A 10999-nucleotide genomic window follows, 5' to 3' on the forward strand; every position below is an offset into this window, starting at 1 on the left:
TGTGGAACAAGTTACACACATAATGCTTTTGACATAAAATGTTTTCAACGTGCATACAGTGCATTCGGAAAGTATTCACATCCCTTCCCTTTTTCCACATTTTGTTACAGCCTTATTCTAAAATGGATTAAATTGTTGTTGTTTTTTATCATCAATCTACACACAATACCCCATAATGACGAAGCAAAAAACAGGTTTAGTCAATTTTACAAATTTATAAAAAATAAACAACACAAATACCACATTTACATAAGTATTCAGACCCTTTACTCAGTACTTTGTTGAAGCAGCTTTGGCAGCGATTACAGCCTTGAGTCTTCTTAGATATGATGTTACAAGCTTGGCACACCTGTATTTGGGATGTTATTCCCATTCTTCTCTGCAGATCCTCTCAAGCTCTGTCAGGTTGGATGGGGAGCGTCCCTGCACAGTTATTTGCAGGTCTCTCCAGAGATGTTTGATCGGGTTCAAGTCCGGGCTCTCGCTGGGCCACTCAACGACATTCAGAGACATGTCCCGAAGCTACTCCTTCATTGTCTTGACTGTGTGCTTAGGGTCGTTGTCCTGTTGGAAGGTGAACCTTCTCCCCAGTCTGAGGTCCTGAGCGCTCTGGAGCAGGTTTTCATCAAGGATCTCTCTGTACTTTGCTCCGTTCATCTTTCCCTCGATCCTGACAAGTCTCCCAGTCCCTGCCACTGAAAAACATCTCCACAGCATGATGCTGCCACCACCATGCTTCACCATAGGGATGGTGACATATTTCCTCCAGATGTGACACTTGGCATTCAGGCCAAAAAGTTCAATCTTGGTTTCATCCGACCAGGAAATCTTGTTTCTTATGGTCTGAGAGTCTTTAGGTGCCTTTTGGAAAAATCCAAGCGGGCTGTCATGTGCCTTTTACTGAGAAGTGGCTTCCGTCTGGCCGCTCTACCATAAAGGCCTGATTGGTGGAGTGCTGCATAGATGGTTGTCCTTCTGGAAGGTTCTCTCATCTCCACAGAGGAACTCTGGAGCTCTGTCAGAGTGACCATCGGGCTGTTGGTCACCTCCCTGACAAATGCCCTTCCCTCCCGATTGCTCAGTTTGGCCAGGCAGCCAGCTCTAGGAAGAGTCTTGTTGGTTCCAAACTCCTCCCATTTAAGAATGATGGAGGCCACTGTGTTCTTGGGGACCTTCAATGCTGCAGACATTTTTTGGTAACTTTCCCCAGATCTGTGCCTCGACACAATCTTGTCTCGAGCTCTATGGACAATTCCCAGCAACCTCATGGCTTGGATTTTGCTCTGACATGCACTGTCAACTGTGGGACCATAAATAGAGAGGTGTGTGGCTTTCCAAACCATGTTCAATCAATTGAATTTACTACAGATGGACTCCAATCAAGTTGTAGAAACATTTCAAGGATGATCAATGGAAACAGGATGCACCTGAGCTCAATTTTGAGTCTCATAGCAAAGGGTCTGAATACTTATGCAAATAAGGTATTTCTGTTTTTTATTTGCTATAAATGTGCTACCATTTCTAAAAAAAACTGTTTTTGGCTTGTCATTATCTGGTATTATGTGTAGATTGATGAGGAAAAAACGATTTAATCCATTTTAGAATAAGGCTGTAACGTAGCAAAATGTGGAAAAAGTGAAGAGGTCTGGATAATTTACAGTAATTATTTTTCAACATGTTCTCGCCTTGAATTTCAAATCACAATCTCTTGGTTCACGGCATACCGCACTTCCTGCTACTCCACCATGTCTGTGTCAATGACTGATTTCACACATTGTACTTCAAAGTAAATCTCAGCTCTGTTGAAAGTACATTCCAGTAAAACTATTATATTTATCATAGTTATTATTAAGTAACATTAAAACAGTAATATGCTCCACCAACATCAGGGAACAATACAGAAAACCCTACAATTGATGAAATAAGTACATCACATAAATGATAAGAGAACAGTCCGATTAACTGATGATTGACACAGATATGGTGATGTAGACGGGAGATTGGAATGCTTTGAACCCGAAAAGTTGTGAGTTTAAATCCCAGGTGAGGACATGTTCCAGTTAAATAATAACTACTGTAAAAATGAACATGCACAATGTCAACCTGTGTTAAATATGAACACTATGGGTCAAAAGTTTTAGAACACCTACTCATTCAAGGGTTTTTCTTTATTCATACTATTTTCTACATTGTAGAGTAATAGTGAAGACAGGAAAACTATGAAATAACACATGGAATCATGTAGTAACCAAAAAGGTGTTAAAGAAAACTAAATATATTTGAGATTTGAGATTCTTCAAATAGCCACATTTTGCCTTGATGACAGCTTTGCACACTCTTGGCATTCTCTCAACCAGCTTCATGAGGTAGTCACCTGGAATGCATTTCAATTAACAGGTGTGCCTTTTTAAAAGTTAATTTGTGGAATTTCTTTCCTTCTTAATGCATAAGAGCCAATCAGTTGTGTTGTGACTAGGTAGGGGTGTTCAACAGAAGAGCCATGTTTGGTAAAAGACTAAGTCCATATTATGGCAAGAGCCACTCAAATAAGCAAAGAGAAATGACAGTCCATCATTACTTTAAGACATGAAGGTCAGTCAATACGGAAATTTCTAAAACTTTAAAAGTGTCTTCAAGTGCAGTTGCAAAAACCATCAATCTCTATGATGAAACTGGCTCCCATGAGGACCACCTCAGGAATGGAAGACCGAGTTAGCTCTGCTGCATAGGATACAGTGGCTTGCAAAAGTATTCACCCCTTTTGGTATTTTTCATATTTTGTTGCCTTACAACCTGGAATTAAAATTGATTATTTTGGGGGCTTTGTATTATTTGATTTACACAACATGCCTACCACTTTGAAGATCAATAATATGTTTTATTGTGAAATAAACAAGAAATAAGACCCAATTTCTTTTCACTTGAGCGTGCATAACTATTCACCCCCCAAAGTGAATACGTTGTAGAGCCACGTTTTGCAGCAATTACAGCTGCAAGTCTCTTGGGGTATGTCTCTATAAGCTTGGCACATCACAGGAATCTTTAAGTCATACCACAGACTCTCAATTGGATTGAGGTCTGGGCTTTGACTAGGCCATTCCATGACATTTAAATGTTTCCCCTGAAACCACTCAAGTGTTGCTTTAGCAGTATGCTTAGGGTCATTGTCCTGCTGGAAGGTGAACCTCCGCCCCAGTCTCAAATCTCTGGAAGACTGAAACAGATTTCCCTCAAGAATTTCCTTGTATTTAGTGCCATCCATCATTCCTTCAATTCTGACCAGTTTGAAAGTCCCTGACGATGAATAACATCCCCACAGAATGATGCTGCCACCACCATGCTTCACTGTGTGGATGGTGTTCTCGGGGTGATGTGAGGTGTTGGGTTTACGCCAGGCATAGCGTTTTCCTTCCCACATGCCTTTTGGCAAACACCAAACGCGTTTGCCCAGCTCTGTGGAGTGTATGACTTAAAGTGGTCCTATGGACAGATACTCCAATCTCCGCTGTGGAGCTTTGCAGCTCCTTCGGGGTTATTTTTGGTCTCTTTGCTGCCTCTCTGAATAATGCCCTCCTTGTCTGGTCTGTAAGTTTTGGTGGGCGGCTCACTCTTGGCAGGTTTGTTGTGGTGCCATATTTTTTCTTTTTATATATTGGATTTAATGGTGCTCCGTGGGCTGTTCAAAGTTTCTGATATTTTTTTATAACCCAACCCTGATCTGTACTTCTCCACAAATTTGTCCCTGACCTATTTCGAGAGCTCCTTGGTCTTCATGGTGCCGCTTGCTTGGTGGTGCCCCTTGCTTAGTGGTGTTGCAGACTCTGGGGCCTTTCAGAACAGGTGTAGATATACTGAGATCATGTGACACTTAGATTGCACACAGGTGGACTTTATTTAACTAATTATTTGACTTCTGAAGGTAATTGGTTGCACCAGATCTTATTTGGGGTCTTCATAGAAAAAGGTGTGAATACATATCCACGCACCACTTTTTTATTTTTTTATTTCACAGTTATTTTTTAAATTTCACTTCACTAATTCGGACTATTTTGTGTATGTCCATTACATGAAATACAAATTCAAATCAATTTCAATGACAGGTTGTAATGCAACAAAATAGGAAAAACGCCAAGGGGGATGAATAGTTTTGCAAGGCACTGTAAGTTCATTAGAGATACCAGCCTCAGAGATTGCAGCCCAAATCAATTCTTAAGAGAGTTCAACAGACACATCTCAACATCAACTGTTCAGAGGAGACTGTGTGAATCAGGCCGTTGTGGTGGAATTGCTGCAAAGAAACCACTACTAAAGGACCAATAATAAGAAGAGACTTGCTTGTACCAAGAAGCACGAGCAAAAGACATTAGACCAGTGGAAATGTGTCCTTTGGTCTGGAGTCCAAATTGGAGATTTTTGGTTCTAACCACTGTCTTTGTGAGACGCGGTGTGGGTGAACGGATGATCTCTGTATGTGTATTTCCCACCGTAAAGCATGGAGCAGGAGGTGTGATGGTGTGGGGGTGCTTAGAATTCAAGGCACACTTATCCAGCATGGCTACGACAGCGTTCTGCAGCTATACGCCATCCCATTTGGTTGGCGTTTAGTAGGTCTATCATTTGTTTTTCAACAGGACAATGACCCACCACACCTCCAGGCTGTGTAAGGGCTATTTGACCAATAAGGAGAGTGATGGAGCGTTGACCTGGCCTCTACAATCTCCCGCTCTCAACCTGAGATGTTTTGGGATGAGTCGGACCTCAGAGTGAAGGAAAAGCAGCCAACAAGTGCTCAGCATATGTGGGAACTCCTTCAAGACTGTTGGAAAAGCATTCCAGGTGAAGCTGGTTGAGAGAATGCCAAGTGTGCAAAGCTGTCATCAAGGCAAAGGGTGGCTATTTGAAGACAAACACATCATTTGATGTTTACTGATTTTTTTTCTAAAGTTGGCGCTAGGTTTGGGCTAACAAAACATTTTAAATTCAGTTAACACTTTAACCGAAAAGGTTAGTAAACTAAAATAGGCTGTGGAACCAGTTACTTAATAATAATTAGTTGAAACAACTGTATATTTTTTTACGGTGTGTCCATCAACTATAAATAGAATAGAGTAAGATCCTTATCTCCGTGTAACAGTTTCACAATGAAAAAGAAACGTACATTCTGTACACACTAGTGTATGCAAAACAAAAACATTAAAAAAAACACATCATCATGTTAGGAAATAATAATAGATTATTGATATGATTGGGCAAAAACTGGTTGAATCAACTTTGTGTCCATGTCATTTCAACCCCAAAAATCTGTTAGATGGCGTCGAATCAACATGGAACAGATTGGATTTGCAAAAAGTCCTCAAGGTAAGGGCATTATGCACCCCCCATTTTTAACCTAAATCCAGAGTGACATGGTGAAATGTTTTGTTGATGTCATGTTGAATTCACGGTGGTTGACAACTCAACCAATGTAAATCCAAACTAGACGCTTAACTGACGTCTGTGCCCAGTGGATAATGTCATAGCCAGCCAATGTACAGAAGTAATGGTTTCAGTCGAGTCTGGTTTGGATAGCTCTTACTAATGGTGTTGCGGATCTGAAATGCAACGGTCAGTCGCGAAGGGAATAACGCGCAATGCTCCGCGAGCCACCATAATCCCCAAATGGGAGCCCTTGCGAAACACAAATAACAAATCAGCTGTATTCACAATTTATTATAATCGGCTTAAGTATATATGACATATTAAACCTGAATTTGAGTATTGCGCAACGTTAGCTACTGTGTAAAAATTGTGTGTCCTATACGGTGTCCCCATAATACCATCATTACATAAAGGTTTATCGTGCCTTAAATTGCATCATATGAATGCATTTACACATATAACACCACACAAGGGTATCTGTATTGTATGATGTATTGTATAGAGCAATAATGCAAACAAAATAGGACATGGAAGACATATGTTCAGGATATGCAAAATCTGAAGCGTAAGAGTTTATGGAAAGCTTTTTTAAAGTCTTCATTGGACATGGTATATATAATTGGATTGATTAACGAGTTGAGATAACCAAGCCAGGTGAAAAAGTCAAACATCTCGGGGTAAAAACAAGTTTCACAGGCGGCCACCACTAGGGTGTATATGAAAAAGGGCAACCAGCATATAATATAGGCGCCTAATATTATTCCCAATGTTTTGGTCGCTTTCCTCTCTCTAGCAGCTGAGATCTTTTTCTTCTCCAAAAGTGCGTCGGACACGGTTACTTTCACATGGTTCTTACTTGCCAAGGACCCCGTGTCACTGAAGTGGGTATCGTGTATTTTACACTGAGAAGATGATGTCGATGCCACAGATCCAGGGGAGTTGGTGATCAGGTGCACTGAAGTGAGTCTTTTCCCTACCTTTTTGGGTGACTGTTTCAAAATGATCTTACGTGCTTCTAAGTATATCCTTCCATAAAGCACAATAAGCAGCAGAGTAGGGATGTAGAATGCTCCAAACGTGGAGTAAATAGTGTAGAAAATGTGATCCGTGTTGACATTGCATTCAGTTAACTCCTCCGCTTTCACCTGGCGCCAGAAAAGCGGGGGCAGGGAGATGGAGATAGCGATGACCCAGGCGGTCACGATCATTCCCGCAGCGCGCGCTGGCGTGCGCTTTTTGGAGTACTCAACGGCGTCTGTTATTGCCCAGTATCGATCCAAAGCGATTACGCATAAGTGAAGGATAGAAGCAGTGCAACATGTTATATCTGAGGATAACCAAATGTCACATGTAACTTGTCCCAAAGTCCAGGTGTGACTCACCGTGTACAGGACGCATATGGGCATCACCAGAATGGACACCAAGAGGTCGGTGACAGCTAGAGACGCTATGAGAAAGTTTGCTGGAGTGTGCAATTTCTTAGACTGATAAATCGTTGCAATGACAAATGCGTTGGATAAAGTAGTAGCGAGTGTGACAACGAAGAGAATCACTGCCAACCCGGTTTGATAAGCCAAACTCTCATCATTTTCATCAAGCTCTGGAGATTCTGTCCCATTGGTATCGTTTGTGATATTCATAATTTGTCCATATAATGCAGGCTGGAGTTGACTTGAACGCTCCATCCCCTTAGTCGTCTTTCTCCATCACTGATTGATTCCTCATTTTGAAACAGTGTGGTCAGTCCAAAGAGAAAGGATATTCTTCTTATGTTGCCAAGTCTCTAACATCCATTTTTTCTTAATGAATTTCAATCAATCTAGTCAAGTATTTTGGGACAGGAAAACATTGTTGTCCGTTTCTTCTTCATTTTTTTTCCATTGCAGAAGCGACCCTATGATAATTGTTGATGTAAAAAAAAGGATTTTGAAGTAAATATCCATTATGTTCTCTGGAGAATGTATAGCAACGTCTGTCCTCAACTGTTTTAACAGTTTAGCTATCTAAACAAAATAAATAGTATGTATATAGAAAGTTTATCAAAATAAACATTGAGACTGATGAAAGACCAATGACTTGCAGCCATTTGACAAATGTTGCAACTGCAAGCTTACCATTTGCATTGTAATCCTTGTCTCCTGGAGTTGTTTTACAGGCTGCTTCAGTTGAATGGTGAGGAGACCTCCACTCTTGGTTTTATACAGCTGCTGCAGCCTGCCTCTGACAGCAAACATTAACATGCAGCATTGATCACAGGGATTCTTCTGGAGAGGTGAGCACATCTCCACTGGGTCATAGTGCCCTGCTATTTATACCTGTCACCATGAGTCATGTATTTGCCCTTTATCATTAATATCCATGTTTACTAGACCTATATTGAACCTGAACAACACATAAACGATAGACTACTAGAAATAAAACAATTTCAACATAGAATAGATCCATCACTTCCTACATCTGTCAAATCATTGGCCACTCATGGTCTGAGTAAATACATTACCAGAGGCATTGTATACCTTTACTGCATTTAGACAATAGGCCTACATATCACATCAAATCATTAATTTAATTTCCAACACATATAGTAGGCTACAATGTTCTTAAACATCATAAAAGTCAACACCAGCCAACTCCTCCATTATATGAACAAATAATGAATATCACAAACGATACCAATGTGAGGATTGCTGGGCGATAGTTTGCAGGGGGCTATGCACCCCATCAAGAAGTTGGAGAATTTAGCATTTTCCAAACACCTGAAACAGCTTTTCCTTCAATCTAGAGCCATAATCATTATGCTTAATTCTATGTAAAAAAAATACATGTATTTTTCTGCATACAGTTATCTAAGCATACCTCTTGAGCTGTCTGCATACTCCTGACTGGTGTTTTTTTTTTAAGAAACTAAATATGCTTCTCTTCATCTCTGCTTAAATCTGGGTAAAATACCAACATGTACATGTTTGTGAGAGTATCATCTTTCCATGGAGTGGTCATACTTGTTTGTAGAACATTCGGACACTACAGACGTTTTTTGAGAAGACCGATTTTCGGGATTTTATCCTGGTCTGACAGACACCGCTGTAGATCGACCACCTTCCACTGAGATGCGAAAGGTCAACATTGGCGGATGCTGTGAATTGAGACAGTTACAGTATCTCTGGCTTAAACAGACAGATTTTGATGAGGATTTCTTTATTATGCTATGTACATTTCCGTGGGGCCCGGAAATCAGCTTTAGGGCGTTTTAAGGAAACTAAATATGCTTCTCTGCATCTCTGCCCCAATCTGGATAAAATATTGAAAGGAATGTGAGTTTTATTCAGTACATTTGGTAAATGCTTGCTTTTCTAAAGTATTTTCTAGACAAGCTAGCTACTTTGACTTTATTGATAGTTAGTTATGAGGTTGGAAGATTAGGAACCTATCTTGGCTAGCTAAAGCCAACTCCATAAAATTGCTAGGTGGCTGGTAGTGTCTTGGTCAGTTTCTCCATAATTCAAAAGTTTTGGTGTAATAACAATGTTCATGCTGGTAATAATAAACATGCCCAAGGATCGCTGTGCCCTTTTGGTGCAGATACAATGGATTTATATGGCAATTTAGTTATTCGGTTTCATAATTTGCAGAGACTGAAAACGTCATGTCATGTAAAAAAAGGTCTGGAAGCAAACATTCCAGCATTATTATTTTTTATATTACATTTCTTCCAATACGATATGGACCATTGGGCCTGCAACAAATGTTTATAGTACATGTAATATATTTGTGAAAGGGGGCACACCAAAAGCATAACTTATTGACTTTTTTCAACTAACGTGATGTCACACCCTGACCATAGGTTGCTTTGTATGTTTCTATGTTTTGTTTGGTCAGGGTGTGATCTGAGTGGGCATTCTATGTTACATGTCTAGTTTGTCTATTTCTATGTTTGGCCTGATATGGTTCTCAATCAGAGGCAGGTGTTAGTCATTGTCTCTGATTGGGAACCATATTTAGGTAGCCTGTTTGGTGTTGGGTTTTGTGGGTGATTGTTCCTGTCTCTGTGTTTGCACCAGATAGGGCTGTTTTTTTTTCTTCACATTTCTTGTTTTGTTAGTTTATTCATGTATAGTGTCTATATTAAAGAACCATGAATAACCACCACTCTGCGTTTTGGTCCGCCTCTCCTTCACCTCAAGAAAACCGTTACACGTGAATTCAAAGTAAAAATCAACAACAAATGTCACCATGTCATTGGATTTAGGTTTAAAGTGGGGTGAAAAAAATACGAAATGCCCTAACGTTGAAATGTTTTTGCAAATCTAATCAGTTTTCAACATCATATCAATTTTTGGGGGTTGAAATTACATGGAAACAACGTGGATTCAACAGGTTTTTGCCCAGTGGGTTATTAAAGAGACATTATTGATATTTCTCACATCCCACTGCCAGTGCAGTAGACGAGGATCTGAAGATCAATTCCATCCAGCACATGTATGACCCATGAAGTATATGAACCAGTCATGCCACAGGAGAGATGGAGAGACTGCCTTTCATCACCTTAGATAAAGGCACAAGAGGCATCATGTCAGCCATATTGTGTATATATATAGCAGAAAAGTGTTCAAATAGTATGTATTTTCTTTCAAATACTTTAGCTGCGCTTTGTTGAGCCTGACTTACGAAATGGAAGCAATGGAATAGTCCCAGAAGTGCAAACCTGTTACCCCAACTATCTGGCACTCCATGCAGGCTCAGTCAAACTTTGCTGATTGACATGTTGATTGTAGACCAAGTTTGAAGTGTACTGGGTAGCTCAAATATTCAAATGACAATAGAATGGATTGAGCTGCTCTTTCAAGCAGTCTTATTTAACAAGGCAAATTTCTCTGTTCTGAACTAATATATGTCAAGGGGGAAATTACTTTTCAATTTCTTCACATTTGGTTCAAAGGTTCAGAGCTCCCTTTGATTTCCTTTAGTCGTCTGTTCAAACTCTGGTTTGACCTCTAACAAAAGCATAATATATTATGGTGGCAAACAAGCCAATGGGAACTTTTTCAAAATTGTTCAGGAATGACAAAGTGGTGCCAAATACATCATAGTTTGTCCACTGGGCACAGACGTCAATTCAACGTCTATTCCAAGTTGGTTCAGCGTAATTTCATTGAAATTATGTGGAATCCGCGCTGATTCAACCAGTGTGTGCAGAGCGGATAGTTATCTAATTTCAAGGAGGAACCATAAACGTCTTGACACTGGCTTAGTGCGGAGAATTTAACGTAAGATTCATCACACTTTTTGGACTGTCTGCAGTGCATCATAACTGTGAGTACAATTGTAAACTGTACTACATCTAAGCTACATTTTTGTGACACTAGGGGCATGTTAATACAAATACAACTCATAAAACAGGTCGCCACAACTTGAACCGACTCACTGGCTGTAACTGTGGCTTAGACGTAGTACAGTGTGTGAGGGCACACACAATGAATTAGCAGCAGGGCAAGAAATAATAGCAAGTATTCGAGACTTAATCCTTGCACTTACTAAAAAATATACATTATATGGGGGATTGGAAATGATGCAGACAATTACA

General features: G+C 40.1%; 1 protein-coding gene across 1 annotated transcript; it reads right to left on the reverse strand.

Moving 5' to 3' along the window:
* Positions 1-5920: 5920 nt before the first annotated feature.
* Positions 5921-7556, reverse strand: LOC135526988 (5-hydroxytryptamine receptor 1B-like). Its single transcript, XM_064955660.1, has one exon. It carries the CDS (start codon positions 7101-7103, stop codon positions 5961-5963), a length of 1143 nt encoding a protein of 380 aa, XP_064811732.1. The 5' UTR covers positions 7104-7556; the 3' UTR covers positions 5921-5960.
* Between the last annotated feature and the right edge of the window lie 3443 nt (positions 7557-10999).

The sequence above is a fragment of the Oncorhynchus masou genome, chromosome 32 (genome assembly GCF_036934945.1).
Source record: "Oncorhynchus masou masou isolate Uvic2021 chromosome 32, UVic_Omas_1.1, whole genome shotgun sequence".
NCBI lineage: Eukaryota > Metazoa > Chordata > Actinopteri > Salmoniformes > Salmonidae > Oncorhynchus > Oncorhynchus masou.

Coding starts and splice junctions, on each gene's coding strand:
- LOC135526988 (XM_064955660.1), bottom strand. CDS start 7,103: ATGGAGCGTTCAAGTCAACTCCAGCCTGCATTATATGGACAAATTATG.